This window comes from Thalassophryne amazonica, chromosome 6, assembly GCF_902500255.1.
Source record: "Thalassophryne amazonica chromosome 6, fThaAma1.1, whole genome shotgun sequence".
In the NCBI taxonomy this organism is placed as follows: domain Eukaryota; kingdom Metazoa; phylum Chordata; class Actinopteri; order Batrachoidiformes; family Batrachoididae; genus Thalassophryne; species Thalassophryne amazonica.
Window position 1 is genome coordinate 47988447 of NC_047108.1, and position 22449 is coordinate 48010895.

Sequence of the window (22449 nt, forward strand, 5' to 3'; positions counted from 1 at the left end):
CAGTATGTTTTGACTTTCAAAAACTAAAATTCTTTCAATTAACCCAGAGTCTTTGGTAAATTCTGTCGGCTTTTCCCTTTATTTTTGGGGCAGCCACTCTGCAGCAGATCTAACATGGATCTGCATGTTGATTTGTCACATATTTTATACTAGATGCCATTCCTGACACTACACCCATTACTGTATGAATGGGTGAGGGTGGTCCTTGAACTGGGAACCTTCTGTTTTGGAAGCACGTACACTGACCATGAATCTTTAAGGAAACTAAATAGAGCAGTAATATTATCTCTTCCGATCCTTATTTTCTATGTACAGTTTGCATCTTAAATTCTCAACTTGTCATTATTTCTGCCACATCAGTTGACATTTGGAGTTCTTACTACATCTAAATAATACATGTTCTTCCATTCCCTGCACAAACAGTGTTATAACAATGATTTCTCACCATTGTCTAAAGTGCACCATCAAGTGCAGTGTGACTTGATGTTAATCTGGAATAAACTATATCTTCTGCTCTGATTAATAAAGCAAATATTTTTCATCCTACAATTTTCATAAATTTGTGATTTGTAATTTTTGCATGACTTCGGATCTAATTTTAGATTTGCGTTTCCCTTTCCCGGCTGAAATATTAATCTCTCAAAATCAGTTTGATTTTCTGGCTTTAGTCGCCTTTAGTGGAATCGCCTCCAGACAGTAGGTGGCGGTAATGACGTTGGCTTGGTATGTGAGCCACAGGGAAAAAGACACACCAAAAAGAGATTTGTACGTGATTTCACCTTCGAGAGTCTGAGCTGCTTAATCAGAAGAAGGAAACGTTTTACAAGTAATTATTTTCGACGATTTGATGCATTATCGCATGTTTCGGTTTTCTGATGTAAAGATTTAATTCTGACTTGTAAAATGGTCCTAAAGTGGCTCTTGAGCACGTTGGCTAAGTGCAGCCCCGGTTTAGCCATACCAATTTATGAGATTATTACACGTTTGTCACGTTCAGGACAAAGCGTCGTTTTTTTTTTTTTTTGCCTAAGAATTAATATATTTCACAACTGTTTTCAGATGCTGCGCGTGGGAAACTTCCTGACCAGGCGCGCGACAGCAGCCCTGAGCACCGGCAGCGCGAGGACGGCCAGCCACCGTACGTAACACCGTGTTTTTAAACACCTTTTTAAATGTCAGAATTTACTGTAATGTATCGCCCAGCTGCTACTAGTTTGTAAATGTAAAAGGAAATTGTAAGTGTGCTCGAACAGTAAGTACAATGCTTAAATCCTTCAAACGGTCATACACACTGTTAGCAAGCTAATGGAGGTCATCGGGTCCATAAGTATTTGGACGTGACACTTCTTTTTTCCGTCTGACATTACAGTGGAGTTCATATGAAACAATTAATCCGTGATTCTAGTGTAGACTTTCAGGTGTAATTCAAGAGTTTAAAAAATATTAACCATTTAAGAGCTGCATTGGTTTTGAAACTTTCATTTTCATAAGCAGGAAGTAATTGGACTGTTGACTGACTGGGAGTTTCATGGCCAGGTGTGGCCTGTTCCCTAGTTACTCCAGTGCAAATTAAGCAATAAAAGGTTGAGCTGATTGAGTGCTGAATTTGCATCTTGAACTCAGAATATGAGGTCTAAAGATGTGTTGATGCAAGTGAAGGAGGCCACAATAAGGTTGGGCAAAAAATTTAAATCAATCAGACAGCTAGCAGAAACTTTAGGAATGGACAAATCAATAATTTGTGCCTCGTTTTGTTTAAGAGGGGCTCATTAATGTTAAAAGTTCTAGAACACCACAGAAGACAACTAAAGTGGATGACAGAATTCCTTCCTTGGTGAGGGAAAAACTCCTTCACAACATGTCATTTAGCGGTCGATGATATTTCGTATGAATTTGCCCTAATGTATGGATTTTGGCTATACTGTGTCATGTGCTTTTCTTTCCCCATTGCGCGTAAGTAGCGAAACGGAGCATGATGCTACACATATCAATATCCAGTAATGAAAGTCTTCTGGAAATGGCTGGAATTCAGGGATTTTAGTCACATGGTGAGCGTTTCTGGGTTATTTTTCATAAGTTACGTCAAAATTAATTCATTCAGTTCCACACCCAAACACTTGGTGGCAGTAATGCTCCGTGTTGGTTTGCAAGCTGCCATTAAACAAAAGAAGAATGGTTATGTTTGTTTTCCTGGTCGGATTTAATGTGGGCTTTATTCCCAAAGTTTGAGTTTGTAAAATCATTTGGAAACATCTGTGATGAGACGCCACAGTGGATATTAACTTTAATGTTTTCATGTCATGATCTGAGACTGAAGGATTAATGTTACATGCCGCTGCACAGAGCAGAGAATGAAAGATGATGTTCTGATTTTACTGTGAGCTGCGTGCCGTGCTGAAACACCGAGCCAAAGGACCAAAAAAAGGCACCTGACTTTTTAAAATAATCGTTTATGCAGAAAAGCGAACACTCCAGTAAGTCTTTGATCTTACGTTTCAGAATCTGGGAAGAATTTACTTCAAATTGTCTCCACGCAAACTTGAGCTTGCTAAATCTGCATTTTATGGTTCTTCTGGACACAGGCTTTCTGAAGTTTTAGGGTGAAAAAAAAAATCAAATATAATTGCAGATTTCACAATTTTGAAAAGAGGGGACAGCCTGTTTTCTGATAACAGCGTGAAGAACAAGTTTAGATGGTAGTGGTTAGAGGAAAAAAGACAAAAATGACTTTTTCTTCATTTATTTTTTGTCTTCCTATGTCAGAAAGACAAAACAGGCAGGTAAGATTTTTTTTTTTTTTTTTTTTTTTTTTTGCGTAAGACAACAAATGTTAGCATTAATGTGCTTTTTATTATGTTAACCCTCATGTTGAAAAATTACTTTATATTGTAGGTTATTTTGACCAGTACTGTGTAATTCCACTCAAAACAGTCAAAAAGCTAGTTTAACTCATAACTTTATTTTCAATTATATAAACATTTAGAAAAGAGACGTACATTTTTAATTCCAACATTACATTTAATAACAATTTTGTTAAAGTGAACACTTGAGTGAACACTTTTTTCCCCATTTAACTTGCCCCATTTTCTCAGATTTTCAGTGTTCTCCAGACAGAATGTAACTGCTTACTGCAGATGTAATTCTTGCATAACCAAAGTACTGGTTATTCTTTTTTCTTAATAAATTTTATGGCTTTTCCTCATCTGAGGTCATACGGAGCCCGTCTGGGGACATGGTGGTTAATTTTTTTTTGGCCCAGATTATTGCATTCCCTTGCAGTATTGTTTTGCGTTCCCCCGCAATAACCTAATATCATATTAAAGCTCATGCCTATCAGAGCACACAGTGAGTGGAATCAAGTGGGGGGAGACTGAACGCATATGCGTGCGTTCGCTCGCACACAGCAGACAGCAACAGGATTCACGACAGATGAGGAAGTAAGTTGCTACAATTTGCACAGCTGTAAGACTCTGTATGAAATATAGTTTTTTTATACAACAGTGACAGTAAGTAGCAACACCTGTTACTGTGCCTTATGAACGTTTGTTTCTTTAACAGTCTCCTTGTGAATCCTCTGTGTGCGTGCGTGCGTGCTGTCCGCGCGCGCATATGCGTTCAAGGTGATGGTCTAGTGGTTAAGGTGTTGGGCTTGAGTCCAGATGATCATTGGTTCAAATCCCCGCCTGACTGGAAAATCACTAATGGCCCTTGGGCAAGGCCTTTAATCCCTTATTGCTCCCGGTGTGTAGTGAGTGCCTTGTATGGCAGCACCTGACATCGGGGTGAATGTGAGGCTTAATTATAAAGCACTTTGAGCGTCTGATGTAGATGGAAAAGTGCTATATAAATGCAGTCCATTTACCATTTAACAAACATGCTATTTGATGTGCTCAGAGATGCATCTGTGTGCATAAATGCATTCATGTGCCATAAATACGTCTATTGTTCCATTTGAACTGATACTGGGAATTATTATTTTTGAGTTCTTTTGAATTGTCATTTGTTTTACTGTGTACTTTCTGGACCAAAATGTAAAGTTGTGTGAAAAGACTGGGGTAGGAAAATTGACCTGACCCAAGAAAATAATTACATTTTTTGGAAAGATGTTTGGTGGGCAAATACAAGGTCTGTTAGAAAAGTATCGGACCTTTTTCCACACCTGTCGATTGCATCATTTTCTGGTAAGCAGCCTTTGTGTGGGACGTGTGTGGTGAGTGACGTGAGCTCGGCGGATTTTCATTTCAAGGAAAAAGACGGAACGACTGGAGCAGCGCCGCATCAAATTTTGCCAGAAACTGGGTGACAGCCAGGTGAAAACCATTCGGACGGCTTTCGGTGACTTTTCAGTTGTGTGACTATCCAAGAAATTGTGGAAGAGGTGGGCATGTCACAACATGTCCTGTGAGACTTCCAATATGGAGGCGCTTTTGCGCCGCCGTCAGCAGCAGCATGAATTTCACCACCAATCTTTTCATGGCCAAATCTTCTGTCACAGTGGAATGTACCGAAAAAGTGCTGATGTCCACCTCTTCCACAGTTTCTCGGATAGTCACACGACGGTCCCGCATCACCACAGCATTCACTTTGGAATGACCTGGTCATTTCAGCATGTTGATGGCCGACCGGAGCGTGGCTCGCTCTCCACCGTTGTGTGGACATCTTTAAACCGGTTGTACCGCTCCTTAATCTGTGTGATGCCCATAGCATCGTCACCGAAAGCCGTCTGAATCTTCCGAATGGTTTCCACCTGGCTGTCGCCCAGTTTCTGGCAAAATTTGATGCGGCGCTGCTCCAGTCGTTCCGTCTTTTTCCTTGAAATGAAAATCCGCCAAGTGCACCACACACGTCCCACACAAAGGCTGCTTACCAGGAAATGACGCAATCGACAGGCGTGAAAATGTTCACGCATGAACCCCCAGATACCCCACCAGGGGCTTCCTGAAAAAATATTCTCCCCTCTCTAAACATACAGTGGGGCAAATAAGTATTTGATCCACTATCGATTTTGCAAGTTTTCCCACCTATAAAAAATGGAGAGGTCTGTAAATTTTGTCGTAGGTACACTTCAACAGTGAGAGACAGAATCAAAAAAAAAAAAAAAAAAAAATTCTGGAAAATTACAGTTTGATTTTTAAATAATTAATTTGCATTTTATTGCATGAAATAAGTATTTGATCACCTACCAACCAGCAAGAATTCTTGCTCTCACAGACCTGTTAGTTCTTCTTTAAGAAACCTTCCTGTTCTGCACGCTTTACCTGTATTAATTGCACCTGTTTGAACTTGTTACCTGTATAAAAGACACCTGTCAGACTCCAACCTATCCACCATGGCCAAGACCAAAGAGCTGTCCAAGGACACCAGGGACAAAACTGTAGACCTGCACAAGGCTGGGATGGACTACAGGACAACAGGCAAGCAGCACACCAGCACATGTCCAGGCCTGTTTGAAGTTCACCAGTGACCTTCTGGATGATCCAGAGGAGGCATGGGAGAAGGTCATGTAGTCAGATGAGACCGAAGTAGAGCTTTTTGCTTCAGCTACAGTCGCCGTGTTTGGAGGATGAGAACAACCTAAAGAACAGCATCCCAACCGTGAAGCATGGGGGTGGAAACATCGTTTTTGTGGGTGCTTTTCTGCAAAGGGGACAGGACGACTGCACTGTATTGAAGGGAGGATGGATGGGGTCATGTATTGTGAGATTTTGGCAAATGGCCTCCTTCTCTCAGTAAGAGCATTGAAGATGGGTCATGGCTGGGTCTTCCAGCATGACAATGACCCCAAACACCCAGCCAGGGCAGCTAAGGAGGGGCTCCGTAAGAAGCATTTCAAGGTCCTGGAGTGGCCTGGCCAGTCTCCAGACCTGAACTCAATAGAAAATCTTTGGAGGGAGCTGAAACTCCAAACCTGAAAGATCTGGAGAAGATCTGTATGGAGGAGTAGACCAAAATCCCTGCTGCAGTGTGTGAAATCTTGGTCAAGAACTACAGGAAACGTCTGAGCTCTGTAACTGCAAACAAAGGTTTCCGTATCAAATATTAAGGTCTGTTTTTCTAGTTGATCAAATACTTATTTCATACAATAAAATGCAAATGTATTATTTAAAAATCATACAATGTTATTTTTTTAATATAGATTTTGTCTCTCACAGTTTAAGTATACCTACGATAAAACTCAGACCTCTCCATTCTTTGTAGGTGGGAGAACATGCAAAATCAATAGTGGATCAAATACTTATTTGCCCCACTGTGTCTGTTCATATAATTTATGAAATTCACTATAATGTATGTTAAAATGATTTTTTTTTTCCCCCTTCTATTGTTGGAATAGGTTTAATTTGCCAAGTATCCACAGAATACACAGAATATGACTTCAGTTTGAGCTGCAAGCTCTCTGTACGGCATGCATAAATATACCCTAAGCACTGAACTGAATAAGTCACAGTAAAACATGTGCAAGTTAAAATAAAATGTGCAATAAGAGGAAAAAAAAATTGTGTGAAACAGACAACAGATTGGAATTAAGATGTACATGAGGTATATGAATTAGGGAGTTTTTGGCAGGTTAAATTGTTCATCAGTGTGATGGCCTGTGGAAAGAAAGTGTTACAGTGTCTCGCTGTTTTGACCAGAGGGAAGGAGTTTAATCCTCTTCAGCCCAGGCAAAATTATAACTTTTTTTTGTTTTTTTTTTTACATTTTACAAACTTCATGTCTTGACAAGGCTCCCATTTTGACTTAAATGGGAATTGGTCGGTAACTCATGCAGATACAGTGTGTCCACAGCAGGTTCTGTGATGAATATGTGCACAACTTAATCATCAGTCTTATCACCGTGTAGTAAAGTACAGAAGAGTTGGGAGGGAGAGGATTAAACAGTATGTGTCCAGTGTGTGAGGGGTCTGCAGAGATGTTACCAGCTCACTTCCTGGCCCTGGACCGGTGTTGCAGACCGAAGGCCCCCCCCCCCCCCCCCCCCCAAAAAAAAAATCTGTCCGCCCTGCCTTCACCGCGCATCAGTCATTTCGGAGTGTCAGCTGCGTCATTTGAGCGTCGGCAGGGATTCACTGATTATCATGTTGTTTCTGCTTAAAATTGCACTCCAGTCATCTACCGCAGTGACAGATATCTGAAGCTTTTGTACAACAATCATTTCCACATAAATTCATCATTGTTTCATAATAACAGACAGGGGGCCGATCAGAGCGCTGCAGCAGCACGTCTCAGTCTGATATGCTGCTGCACCTACATCATTTCGGAGCGTCATTAGCGATTCACAAATTTATTGCCTTGTTTCTGCTTAAACGGTCTCGTTTCTGCTTAAAACTGACTAGAATGATTTAAGAGGTTTTAATTTGTCATCTGATGGTTAATAATCACATTATTCCCTTTGATCTCTTTGTGTGTAGAGAGTCAGTCTCAGACGCATGCGCAGTGAAGGCAGGGCAGACCAATTTTTAGAGGGGACCATTTGCTTGGCGACAGGGAAACCAAATGCAGATGGAGATGCACAGCACAGATTGGATGATGGATGTGTAGAAAATTAAGCTAAGCATACAGTCTTTCCCCCAAGGAAGGGGAAAATTGTATGACATAATTATCATGAAATCTTTTCCCCCATTATCAACAACCATCTATTTCCCCCAAAAATACATGTAACAGCATAGGAGATATTGAGATGTGCGGTATCATGCTCAGTTTTCTACCTTGTGTGAATGCACATGGGGTAAAGAAAAATACAGACGAAAGAAAAGTACATGACACCAGTAGAGCAGATTTTGATGTCATCAGCCTTGACCAGCAAATCACTTGGAACACGTGACAGATTCACATTGCTTTGATTTGCAGTGGTGAGAAAGCTGTGTATTTGGTGATGTCTGGGTTCAAGACATCAGGCAGTCATGGACTATAAATGTTAACAGTAATCCTTAGTTAGAACTGTTTGTCATTAGTTATGGTTTCTTATAATGGAGGGGCTGCATATAAAAATGGTTGCATTTCTTTAATGGTCAATGACTTACACCAGTACGCAGTCAATCTGGGTTTCCTTTTGTATACAAACCTAATATGGTTTAAGTCATATTCTTGCATTTTGCCTATCAACGTAGTTTCTCTGCCTCATTTGTAACTCAGGGTGTATTCAGGATAAAAAAAATCAGACTGTCTGAATAAGACTGGATAAGCACAAAGTAGTAATAAATACACTGCCCTCCAAAAGTATTGGACCACTTGATATTTCACACATTCTAATTTTTTATGCCATTTCAAATACAATAAAAATTATCTATCTTAAACTCAAACTGAAAGCAAGTCTCTACAATTTGATATAATTAAAAATATAAAAACCAAGATGATGCAGGGGTCGTGGTTAGTGTGCTTGGATTCAGTGCAGAAGGTTCCTGGTTCAGACCCCACCCCTGCCACATTTCTCCATGTAATGTGGACTTGCGTCAGGAAGGGCATCCGACATAAAACTTGTGCCAATTCAACATGCAGATGCACCTCGGATTTGCTGTGGCGACCCCGAGTGCAAAACAAAGGAGCAGCCGAAGGGACTTACATAAAAGCCAAGATCATGGGTTGCATAAGTAATGGGACAGTTTGGTATAATACCTGTGAATAATCAGTTTTATTGAATTTTTTTTTTTCTTTTCAGACAAGTCAAGGGATCATGGATGCATGAACATTTCCAAATCACTGAATATGTCTTGGAATTTCTTTCCATCAATTATGAAGAAGTACAAACAGTACGGCACTCTACGGTAAATCTGTGTGGAGTAGACCGTTCTCAAAAACTGACTGTGCAAGAAGAAGAGCGAGGAAAGTCACTGAGACACCCAGACAACCCAGAAGAACTTATAGGCTTCTCTGGCTGTGATTGGGGAAATTGTGCATAGTGCATTTTTTACATTTATGATGAAGTGGTAAACTTAGGAGGATTTTCTTTCACCAAAGAGATGCAAGCCTAGATTTCATGTTTCTCCCTCTCTCTCTCTCTCCTTAGATTTCAGATGCAAGCCTAGATGCAAATTGTAGCTCAATTTCAGGTCTTGTTTTTTAAAAGATATGTATTATACATGTGCAGTTTCAGCTTCCTACAATCACCAGATTGTGGTCAGGGGAAATCTTTAATGACCAGCCCTCATACCTTGGGAGAGACCTGCATGGATGCAGGGATACTTTTGTAACGTGATATGTCATGTAGCATATCTGTGCTGCTCCGGTTCCACAAGGACCTGTATGTAAACAAAGATATCTCTTTCTAAAACTTCCAAATTTTGCAGCTTCTTTCACCTCCTCAAGTTGTCATTTTTGTGGCACATAAAATAAAGTCCATTAACTCCTGCTCACTGGCTGATCGTCAGTGAGAGGAGATGTCCACTGTCCACTCCTCACGGACGAATCGTGCGCGTGATCGCCGGCTGCAGCTCCGCAGTGCTTTCAACCTTCCTAACTTCTTTCACAATTGTGGCATGTTAAAGCGTCACAGAGCCAAATTTCTCCCACTCTGCCCGCAAGGTATGCCCCCCTTCCCCCACCTTCTTGCCTCGCAGCAAGAAGGTTGTGGGATCGCTTCCCAGCCTTGGTGGGTGGAGTTTGCATGTTCTCCCCTTTTCTACATTGGTTTCCTCTGGTTTCCATGCACAATCAAAAACATGCTTATTTAGGGTCTGCTCCTTTCTCTGCCCCTAACCAAGGCAGCGTCTACGTCTGGAGTTGGTCCCCGGGTGTCAAACTGGCAGCCCACTACTACTAGTGGTTGGATTGTGCCTAACTGTAATTAGGATGGGTTAAATGCAGAGGACAAACTGTTATATGTGTGTATGTACAACAGCAATAAAAGCTCTATTTTCTCTACTCTCATAGCCATTTTCAGATTTCAGCAGAGATGTTCAATTGGGTTCAAGTCTGGGCTCTGGTTGAGCCACTCAAGGACATTCACAGAGTTGTCCTGAAGCCATTGCTTTGATATCTTAGCTGTGTGCTTATGCCACGTTCACACCGGTCACGACGCGAGCGACAGCACCGACAGGTTGCCATGTAATCCCTATAGAAGGACGCGCTTTGGCGCCAAGCCACGCGATGGATGTGAATGAAGCGATTGCCGCATTTGTGACGCGATATTGCGTCGCGTTGCCCTCCTTCCCAAGTTGAAAAATCTGAACTTTTTCATCTTGTCGGGCCTTAATGACAAATCAGGGACTGAATATGTAGTGACGTGGAGATGTCTGGAGTTTGACTGAGCATGTGAACATGTCCTGTCTCTGGTAGCCAGCCTGTGACTAGGACTTATGTCCCTTTTGTCCTTTATTTCGCAATTATGACAGAATTTGGGGGAAGAGCAAACGGCAGCCCCACAGCAGGGGGAGCGGAGTTTCCTCTCTTTTTTTTTTTTTTACGTGCACGCGCGAGAGAATCATCCATGAAGATTGTTTTACTTATTAACTACACAGGTGTATAATAAAGCAAATGGTGACTGGTTTCTGAACACAATTATGACAGAGCTTTTTGGGGGAAGAGCGAGCTGCAGCCCCACAGCAGGGGGAGCGGAGGTTTTTTCGTTTACATGTGCGCACACAGTGTTGAATAAAGTACCGGAAAATGACACTTAAGTTAAAGTACAGATACCTATTAAAAATGACTTTGGTAGAAGTTCAAGTCACTGATTGAAATGCTACTCAAGTAAAAGTAAAGTATCTAGTATTTATCGTACCAAGTATGACAAGTAATGTACAACTAAATGTACTCAAGTAAATGTTAATAATCAAAAATGGACTTTTTTTATTAAAAGTTTATCTAGGCTTGTAAATGACTGGTAATATTAGTCAAAATACTGAAAATTGTGCACATCACACAAAAACACTTCAGAAACAAGGCTTCAAAACCTAAACGAGAGTAGGCTACTCACTATCACTACTCACTTTATTTCTATATGTATTCATTTATTTTCATTGTTACATGGTTTTATCTTTTCTGTTGTTTTGTTTCATTAGGTTCTTTTTGTCTCTTTCTCTAATGGCCCAGTCACACGGCACATGACATTTCCTGAACAAAGGGAAAAAGTAAAAAAAAGTCACAATTCGTTGAGAAAAGGTGGACGAACGAGCTTTTATCACCGAACAGTCTGCGAAGCAAGAGCGCAAAAGGGACGAGCGAGGAACTTAACAAAACCGAAGCTCACGATCTCGACGCTTTTAACTAAACACGCCTGGAGCCACAGCTGGAGCAGTGTGTGTCTGCATCTGAGTTCCAGGACTCGGTGCTGGAATGGAGCTCATAGCGCCTGAGTCCTGGAGAAACTGCAAACAGAAGCTGTGGAGATCTGTGTGCATGTCAGTGGACCACCTGCTCTGGTTCCTCGTCCAGAACAAAAGAGGGACTGTCTGTCGACACGCTGCGCGCTCTGTCTGCGCGCTTTAGTAGAGTGGCTCAGTTGGGACATGCCTATCTCGGCTTTCAGTGCTTACCAGTCGAGTGAGTCCCAACTTGTCCTCTGGCACTCCGAAACAGAGGTGTTCCTTTGTCTCGCTTCATCAGCGAATCGGTCGTGACGCGCGAAGCCTCCACGCGGCTTTCCATGACAATCTCTTGTTAAAAGTGAAATCTGCTGGAAAATGGCTGATGTCCAGCTCTTGTGATAACCAGAGAAATTGCACACGATGGTCCCGGCTTCACACAGCCATCCGTTTAGAAATGATGTGGTTTCTGCCTCTCGATGGCGGCTCGCGCCGTGTGCCATTGTGGGCCGTCCTTAAAGCTGTAGTAACACTCCTTATTCTCTGTGAAGCCTGTAAAATTTTCACCGAAAGCCAGATAAATTTTTCAAATGGTTTCCAGCTGCTTGTCTCTAACAGTTTCTGAAAAAAAAAAAAATTCTGATGGGAAAAAAAGCCCAAATCATTCCGCCATTTCCTCGTAATGAAACGACGACGAGAGGGGTGGACCAGTACTCACTCAAAGCCTGCCCACAGGCGAATGACGCAACCGACAGGCGTGGAAAAACTCATGCATGCGCACGAAGGTTCAAGCTTGGCTGACATAAAAACATATGAATCAAATCCATATAGTTTTTGAAAAAAATAAAAAGGTCCGTTACTTTTCTAACAGACCTCGTATGAATAAAATTTTAAAAATTACAATTTGACTCTTTTACGACAACGAACGCTGAGCAATTAATTATACAGAAAACAAATCAACACAACTAGCTTGCTAACATGCTAACTTTAACATTGAAAACGCCGTAGACATGCTAACGCGTTAGCATCAGTCCCGTTTTTAAGTTATAAAATACATCTATCAACTGTTTCAGAAGACCATAACAGGTCGGTTTAACATAAAAAATATTACTCACAGACATATGCTCTTTAGGGTTTTAGCAGGAAAAAATTAGGATAAAGCGAAATAAAAGCCACGAATCATTCGAGCGGAATGGGAAGCTCCTCCTATTTGATGATGCACTGGGGCGAATTTTTGCAGCGAAAGCAGAGCAACACACCAGGCGATGGTGGCGCATCTGTTGCCACGCGACCGAAGTGAATTTATGGTGTCTGGTTGCGCCCAGTGTGAACACGGCATTAGGGTCATTGTCCTGCTAAAAGATGAACTGTTACCCCAGTCTGAGGTCAAGAGCGCTCTGGAGCAGGTTTTCATCCAGGATGTCTCTGTACGCCGCTGCATTCATCTTTCCTTCAACCCTGAGTAGTCTTAATTTTGTAAAAATGAGGCGTCTTATGAATGTTGAACAAGCGCTTCAGGTTTTTTTTTTTTTTTTTTTTTTTTTTAATTGGAGCAAGATGGAGCGCGCAGCGTGTTGTCAGTCTAAACCAGACAGTGAAGATTCTGACGATGGAGATAATCCCCCTTTTGTTCTGGATGAGGAACCAGAGCAGGTGGATCCACTGATGTACGCACAGATCTCCACAGCTTCTGTTTGCAGTTTCTCCAGGACTTGGGCGCTGTGAGCTCCGTCCCAGCGCAGAGTCCTGAAATGCAGAGATGCAGACACACACTGCTCCAGCAGTGGCTCCAGGCGTGTTTCTTTTAAAGTGTCGAGATTGTTAGCTTCGGTTTCATTTTATTCCTCTTTCGTCCCTTTTGCGCTCTTGATTCGTAGGCTATTCAGTGATAAAGCTCATTCATCAACCTTTTCTTAACAATTTGTGATTTTACTTTTTCCCTTCGTTCAGGAATTGTCATATGCCGTGTGACCAGGCCTTTACCTTTTGGGAAAGCTGTCCACTTAATAAACATCGTGAGTGCTGTTGCTGCATCCTCCCAAAACACACCTCTTCAACATATTCACAGTCCACAAGAAACACCCAGTTTTCTGTTGGTTTCAATAAATGGGACTAGGCGCTAACAGCATTGGCCATCTGTGGTTTAATCCGTTGGATCCCTTTAATGCATGATCACAAGAAAATAAGCAGCGCAGAACTTTAAATGTCCACACCAAACGAAACACGATAACCACCGCGCAGTTCCCAAAAATGATTTAATAAACACCTAAATTGAGATTAGCCTGTTACTTTAGCTCAGTCGGACTTGAAGTTGAGGCTTGTTCAGGCTTCTTTTGTCACACACTATCCCTTGCAGGCTCCACCTCTTGTAGCCAGTATCAGTGATGCCAACATGGCAACACCCAGATACAGGCTTCATTTGAGTTGTTCTGGCTCTCTTTAAAAAGCTTATGGGTCTCGTCATGCAGGCTTTGTCCAGTGTGTGTATATACAGTCTGTACCAGTGGTGTCCAAAGTGTTCCAGAAAGGGCTGAGAGGGTGTAGAGTTTCTTTGCAGCCACTGACTCAAGCAGGTGATTTTGACCAGTGAACTCATCCCTTCTGCTCAGTGATGTTAATCAGTTAAATCACCTACTGGAGTCGACGTCTGCAAAGAAAACCTGCACCCTCTCGGCCCTTTCTGGAACACTTTGGACACAGCTGGTCTATGCTTTCAACTGGTTGCACCTAACCTGCATGAGGAAGTGTAAATTTAATGAAAATTGGCTTTTTTGGTAAGATTATGCAGCGTTGCTAAGCCAGGAATTATTTTCTGTGTTGCCATATATTTGGGTAAATTTGTCCCTAACCTGTATTTATATTGCGCCCACCCTTAATTTTTGGTTATTGCAATGGTCTTAAATTTCATTCCAACTGTCTGAAATCTGTCTTGACCTAAATTTTTGTAATGGTATGTGTTTGTTTTAAATTGTGATCCCAACACGTTTTTGGGTGAAATATTGACCCTGCAGTGGCAATGTTGGGTCTTCGAGGCCAAACACAACAATTGTAGCGTGACGTCAGAGTTGTACTTCAACAGAGTTTAAACACTACCAGAGAACATAACGTGGTGGTTATATGTGGTGATGATGGACAATTTTGAGCCAAATTAATCTGAAGCAGATGACGAAGGCAGCTAATATAACTGAGACTGGGACCTGCACGCAATTCCCCACAGTTTACCACATCCTAATAATATTAAATAGTCATTTATATTTATTAAATATTATACACATGACTAGTCAGAAGTTTGGACACGCTTTCCCGGTAAACCGAATGGGGAAAGTGTGTCTAAACTTTTGATTAGTACTGTATCATATATAAAATAATAAAATTTTGCCAACAAAAAAATGAAACTCTACATTCCGCAACATGCACACAGGGTTTAAATTTTATTTTTGTAAATGGATATTATTCACCTTAGTTCTGTACGTGAATCCCATCTGTACAAGTACTGTTTGGGGAGATAAAAAAAAAAAACTCCATCCGCATGAAAATCAGCAGGTGGTTGAGGCACATGGAGAGGGTGGGGGGAGAGTTTCCTCTCACTCAACAGAACACAACAAAAGTGGTCCAGAAACGTAAAGCACTTGAGATGTGTTTTTGGGTCATGTTTATTCCCATTTCCAATGAAGGCATGGACCCTTCCACAGTGCAGTACTAAGGAAAAATGCTCTCCAAATACACATCTATTGTATCACTCTCTCACGTTCAGTATAAAACCCCTTGTCCATATGCATCTGGTTCGGTTGGGTTCCTGATAGGGAAAAAAAATTTCACACTGGCAAAGTCACGGGTTAATCGTGAATCCCATCTGCAGGCACATGGTCGTCCTGGAGCCGGACATTATTGGGAATAAGGACACGCAAAGCAAAGATGGAGTGGCACCACACTGTTTCAGTGAGAAGTCGGAAATAGTAAATGGACTGCATTTATGTAGAGCATTTCCATCTACTTCAGACGCTCAAAGCGCTTTACAATAATGCCTCACATTCACGCCAGTGTCAGGGTGCTGCCATACAAAGTGCTCACTACACACAGGGAGCAACTAGAGGATTAAGGACCTTGCCCATGTGCCCTTAGAGCGACGTGCACACTCATCACATTTAGGAGCACGTCTTAAAGAGCTTCTGTCTTCATTCACGTTCACTGCACTGCTCTGAACTTGTTGAACACTGATAAAGCATCAGAGGGGCACACTGAGGACTGTCAGGACGCAAATGTACGTTTTTTTTTTTTACTTTTCAAGTTGACTTTTGAACTTTCAACACTCTGAGCTGTGACGTAGCTTCGCGCTGTCCAATAGGAACGAAGCGTCGGGCCAAAACACGGAAGACTAGTGGCAGAAACCACTGATCTGTACAAATGGTAAATGGACTGCATTTCTAAAGCACTTTTCCATCTGCATCAGACGCTCAAAGCGCTTTACAGTTATGCCTCACATTTACCCCGATGTCAGGGTGCTGCCATACAAGGTGCTCACTACACACCAGGAGCAATAGGGGATTAAAGACCTTGCCCAAGGGCCCTTAGTGATTTTCCAGTCAGGCGGGGATTTGAACCACAGATCAGTGCAGAAACCACGTGTCTGAAGAAAAATCCTTGGAAATGTTTTTTGTTTGTTACCTCAAAATTTCTGATTACTGTTTAAAAAAGTTTAGAACACTTGTAATTAAAATAGCTAAATCAATAAATGGTTCTTTAAAAACCTTTCATCTATAAATTAAAACCACCTGTTATTTCAGATTAGATCATTTGTTTAACATAAGGTACCTTTGACATTTATTTTTAGACAAATAACATGGAAATTTTTTAAGTCTGGTAGATTATTACTTGATTTTTCAACCTACCTCAAGGAGAAGTGCACTGTTTAAGTGATAAATAATAAATTAAGGTGATTAAAATGAAATTATTATATATTTAGCATTTGTTCACTGTTCATTCAGTTTTTTAAAGTATCGGATCGGGACTCAGTATCGGCAGATACTCAAAATCAGATGACTCGGAATCGGATTGGGGCCAAAAAAAAAAACCTGCTCGGGACATCCCTAATGCTAACTGTCAGTTTTATCAAGGCAGATCCATATCTGATCTGCTGTGGCAACCAAACATACTTACCATTCATCCTTACCTCTGTTTGTTGGGAGGCAGCAGAAAGATGGTTCAACTTTTACCCATCAGTCATGTCTGCTGTTCACATGAGCCAGGACAATTTTAGAATTCACATTTCAGTGTGAAACAACTAAGAAGCTTTTGTAACGTTCATTTCCTCCAAACGCGTGTGTGACCTACACTTCCTGATCCCTTGGCTGGTGGTGCTATTTCCTTCATTTTTTTTTTTTAATGACTACACAAGGCCTCAGTCATTAGTGATGTCTTACCAGCAGGTGGTGCTATTGTGGAGGGTTATGCAGTGGAAGAGATTGGCTCTGCTGCAGGACATGAGAATGATTAGCTGTGAGAAAGTGTTTTTCTAACTGTGTCCCTGCAGAAGTGGTGGAGGCTATGGACTTCTCCAGGCCACAGTACCTTGACCGTCGGGACATCCCTCTGCCTGATGTACCCTATAAAAACATCCTGACTGAAGCAGAAAGGGGCCTGAAAGAGAAGGAGAAAGGACCCTGGTCCCAGCTGACCAAAGAGGAAAAGATAACATGTAATTTTTTTTTCATTCTTTTATAATTCCTTACATAAATGTGAGCACACACTGATTGAGTGGGATGTTCACTTTTTCCCTGCTGCAGTGTATCGGATGAAGTTCTGCCAGACGTATTTTGAGATGAATGAGGAGAAAAGCGACTGGAAGTCAGTCACGGGCTTAGTCTTGTTGGGTTTGGGACTGACCGGTCTTTTAGTCTTGTGGCAGTCGGTGTATGGTGAGTAGTTCTTTGGACTGTTTGACAGCAACACTGATGTGTAACGTGACCTTCTCTGTCCTTGAAGTCTTTTGCTGCTTTTCCACAGATGTGAAGTGTTGATTTCATTTTTGATTTAATCTGTGGAGGCTCAAGATCTTATTTTAGTTATTTTTATTATTATAATAATAATTATTATTATTATTATTTAAACAGTCTTAATCTAATTAAGACACTGTTAGTAATTATGTGTATGTATGTGTTCTACAACCCCTGGCAAAAATTATGGAATCACCGGCCTCAGAGGATGTTCATTCAGTTGTTTAATTTTGTAGAAAAAAAAGCAGATCACAGACATGACACAAAACTAGTCATTTCAAATGGCAACTTTCTGGCTTTAAGAAACACTATAAGAAATGAGGAAAAACAATTGTGGCAGTCAGTAACGGTTACTTTTTTAGACCAAGCAGAGGGGAAAAAAATATGGAATCACTCAATTCTGAGGAAAAAATTATGGAATCATGAAAAACAAAAGAACGCTCCAACACATAACTAGTATTTTGTTGCACCACCTCTGGCTTTTATAACAGCTTGCAGTCTCTGACGCATGGACTTAATGAGTGACAAACAGTACTCTTCATCAATCTGGCTCCAACTTTCTCTGATTGCTGTTGCCAGATCAGCTTTGCAGGTTGGAGCCTTGTCATGGACCATTTTCTTCAACCTCCACCAAAGATTTTCAATTGGATTAAGATCCAGACTATTTGCAGGCCATGACATTGACCCTATGTGTCTTTTTGCAAGGAATGTTTTCACAGTTTTTGCTCTATGGCAAGATGCATTATCATCGTGAATGATTTCATCATCCCCAAACATCCTTTCATTTGATGGGATAAGAAAAGTGTCCAAAATATCAACGTAAACTTGTGCATTTATTGATGATGTAATGACAGCCATCTCCCCAGTGCCTTTACCTGACATGCAGCCCCATATAAGAAAAGTGTCCAAAATATCAACGTAAACTTGTGCATTTATTGATGATGTAATGACAGCCATCTCCCCAGTGCCTTTACCTGACATGCAGCCCCATGTCATCAATGACTGTGGAAATTTACATGTTCTCTTCAGACAGTCTTCTTTATAAATCTCATTGGAACGGCACCAAACAAAAGTTCCAGCATCATCACCTTGCCCAATGCAGATTCGAGATTCATCACTGAATATGACTTTAATCCAGTCATCCACAGTCCACGATTGCTTTTCCTTAGCCCATTGTAACCTTGTTTTTTTCTGTTTAATGATGGCTTTCGTTTAGCTCTTCTGTATGTAAATCCCATTTCCTTTAGGCGGTTTCTTACAGTTCGGTCACAGACGTTGACTCCAGTTTCCTCCCATTCATTCCTCATTTGTTTTGTTGTGCATTTTTGATTTTTGAGACATATTGCTTTAAGTTTTCTGTCATGATGCTTTGATGTCTTCCTTGGTCTACCAGTATGTTTGCCTTTAACAACCTTCCCATGTTGTTTGTATTTGGTCCAGAGTTTAGACACAGCTGACTGAACAACCAATATCTTTTGCAACATTGCGTGATGATTTACCCTCTTTTAAGAGTTTGATAATTCTCTCCTTTGTTTCAATTGACATCTCTCATGTCAGTCCACTTGGTGCAACAGCTCTCCAAGGTGTGATCACTCCTTTTTAGATGCAGACTAATGAGCAGATCTGATTTGATGCAGGTGTTAGTTTTGGGGATGAAAATTTACAGGGTGATTCCATAATTTATTCCTCAGAATTGAGTGAGTCCATATTTTTTCCTCTGCTTGGTCTAAAAAAGTAACGGTTACTGACTGCCACAATTTTTTTTTTTTTCCTTATGTCTTATAGTGTTTCTTAAAGCCAGAAAGTTGCCATTTGAAATGACTTTAGTTTTGTGTCATGTCTGTGATCTGCTTTTTTTCTACAGAATTAAACAACTGAATGAACATCCTCCGACGCCGGTGATTCCATAATTTTTGCCAGGGGTTGTAGTCAACTTTGGCTTTATTACGTCATGTGAGACGAGCCCCCATTTTGAAAATTGTTGAAAAGGAAACGTCAGTTTGCAGGGAACGAACAGTAGATCTCTAAATGAATTCAACTAAACTGTAAAAATGTGTGAAATAGTAAATGGACTGCATTTATATAGCACTTTTCCATCTGCATCAGATGCTCAAAGTGCTTTACAATAATGCCTCACATTCACCCCGATGTCAGGCTGCTGCCATGCAAGGTGCCCACTACACACCGGGAGCAACTAGGGGATTAAGGACCATTGTCCAAGGGCCCTTAGTGATTTCCCAGTTAGGCTAGGATTTGAACAGAGGATCCTCTGGTCTCAAGCCCAAAGCTTAACCACTAGACCATCACCTCCCCATAGTGTGGTGTAGTTATTAGTGTTTCATTTTGTGATGAACACATCTGCTAATGATCTAACATTTGTTTTGGGACTATTTGACCTGATTTCTGAGGGCGCCTCGTCTGCACCCTGCTGTTCTCCGCCCTGGCCAAATTTAGCCTTTCCTGCCTGCCTCTACTTGTTAGGAGCAGATTTGAAAAGTAAAATGGTCCAGATGTGGAAAACCAGTTCTCTCCCCCCAAGTCAAATTGAACAGTATATTTAGGTCAGATTGCACCTGTGCTGCACATCACTGTATCCACCACACTACAGAACCGCTCTGGGTCCTGGATGAGATTCACTCAAGCAGACAACCAGTTCTCCTTTGCTTCTAAAGACTACTGACATCTACTGGTCAGCTAATGTATAGCACAGCTACTGTATTTCTAACAGGATTTCTGTGAACATGAACCAGGCGTGCAGCAGAAAATGCAGAGGGAAGTGTTTTTCCTACAAGCTGCAGTCACCGCTTTCCTCTTAAGATCTTCCCTCTGTTTTCTGCTGCAAGTCACTTATTTTATGCACACACGATATGTGCACGCCTGTATATAACAGTAAGTAGTGTATAATCATTTCCCTAGATAATTCTAGGGGGTTGTCATATTAACATACAATTTCAGTGTTTTAATTTAAATGTAATTGAATACTAATTAATTAATATGTACATGCTATTGGTACACATTTGTTTCCCCTAATCTTTTTGCAGATGTGTAATAATGTGAAAGCTACGTCGCTAAAATACAGATCACATATTCTGCCTCTTAGTTCAGAAAGGCACAAATGAGTCGGTTTAACATGCACCATTTTAAATGGATTTCTTGTAAACTGAGCAAAAGCCGATGGTGGGTAGATCACTGAGGTGTGTTGATAATTATTACCATGGACTAAAATGAACAGGTGTGTCTTTGTATTATTACATTATAAACGGATTTTCTCTCCCTAGTCTACCCGCCCCATCCCAAGACTTTTGACCCGGAGTGGAAAGCCGCCGAATTAAAGAGGATGTTGGACATGAGGATGAACCCTGTCCAGGGCCTCGCTTCCAAGTGGGACTACGAGAAGGGCCAGTGGAAGTAAAACACAAGGCGAGGTTCAGCTTGGACTCCAGTGAAGCTAAATTTGACTGTCATACACTGATCTCAATAGTCGTGTGGAAATTTGCCGCCTTTGGTTCTGTCACTGTCCACTTCTATTTTCACTACAGCCTGCTGTCGTGATGCAAGTGTGCTCTTGGTGTCACCTGATTAAAATAAAGTTTTGCTCGTCTCTGCTGCATCTCTGAGGTGGAGCTTGCTCTGATGCCAGTCTGTTTGGTTCTTTGGCTGCAGCAGCAGTTGGTGCTGTGTTGCAAAATGCTGTAATCAGATGAGCATTTTTAAATACTGAAGGCCGCATGATGATTCACTCAACTACTTTAAATGACAGACAAGATACCAGAGTTTCTAAATATGGAAAGATGGACGCTCACTGTGTAAACACGTACTTACCAAAACCAAAATGCTGAAAATCACTTTTAAAAATATTACGGATTTGAAGGTAGCGGCGTCTGTCAAATTAGTGCAGTCCAACACACTTGAAGCTCATCTTATCCTGTGTGCAAGTTGGAACCATTTTGTGCTGTAACTTTGGGTAACTACAACTAAACGGGAGGGTAAATTCACTTTATCTTTTTGCAAGTAATGATGGATGTGATCCATCATCCCCCCCTTATGATTAACATCCTGATATGACTCTGGTGCCGCTGAATGTTAATCTGTTGAGTGATGTTTATAAACAGTCCTGTTCTGGTCAGAAGGTGACCAGGTTATAAACTCAGGGATTTTCCTCAGAAAAGCTATTTTATTGGCAACATTTGATAAATGGCACTACCTGATGTGGCAGTGTGGAGTATCACTTTGTGAAGTGTATCACAGACTTAAAGTTAACGATTATTTTCTCCCCTGAAGCAGGTGGTGGGCCAGTACATTACGACAGCATGCAGGATATCAAAAATATACATAAAACAAATGCATTACAGTAACAAAACTTTTTACCCAAATGTCAGTGTTTTGGAATACTTGTGCTGTGACAACACTATTTCCAAATCCAACAGATTTTAAATTTTAGGTCCATATATAGTTAATAATGATGCATTTGAAAAAGTGAGTGAAGCTCAAAGTCCTTAAAATAGCTTTTATTTCCATACACGCAAATGCACTGGGAACACGGTACATTCTAAATCAAAACAAAATAATTACAGAATTTACTACTTTACAAAACATGAAAAAGTAAGGTTTTTCACTGAACAAATATTTAGTTGTATAGACACTTTGAGGACTTCACAACTGTGCTGCATGGAGTTGACCAGTTCCTCTGCATTTGTTTTGCCACATGAAAAGCATTTTTGATGTCACCCCAGAGGTTTTCTATTGGATTATGGTCCTAGGATTGGGCTGGTTACCCCATAAGGTTAAACTAGTTGGTCTGGAACCAAGATGCCGCTTGCTTGCTGGTGTTATCTTGTTGAAAGACCCATTATAAGTGCATTTCCTCTTCAAAATACTTGGTCATGCTGCCACATTTACTGCTGTACCGTAGAGACGCTTGAATCTTCCACTGGACTGGGTTGCTTGATGCGAGGATGTTTTGCTTCAAATCACAGAAGCTTCCTCAGCTAAAATTCTTGCTCTGGTAGTCACTTCTGTCTTGACTCTTGTAGAGAAGAATAACAAGCCACAAAAGCTGGAGTTTTAAACCAGACCCCTCCTACCGAGAGGCAGACTGCTATAGGCTAGTGAGTAAACAATAGCTCTAATTAGCACCTATTGTGCTCTAGTTAGCACCCTCCTAATGACAGGGCAGCTGTCCCTCCTAATGATGGGACAGACGACTCTCCTGATGACGT

The 22449-nt window shown here is 41.1% G+C and overlaps 1 protein-coding gene across 1 annotated transcript; it reads left to right on the top strand.

The window, feature by feature from the left end:
- The first annotated feature begins 704 nt into the window (after window positions 1-704).
- On the top strand, window positions 705-20868 carry LOC117512153. The gene is made up of 5 exons (XM_034172129.1): window positions 705-826; window positions 1060-1138; window positions 16768-16932; window positions 17021-17152; window positions 20509-20868. The coding sequence occupies exons 2-5, from the start codon at window positions 1060-1062 to the stop codon at window positions 20640-20642; spliced, it is 510 nt and encodes a 169-aa protein (XP_034028020.1). The 5' UTR covers window positions 705-826; the 3' UTR covers window positions 20643-20868.
- The last annotated feature ends 1581 nt before the right edge of the window (window positions 20869-22449 follow it).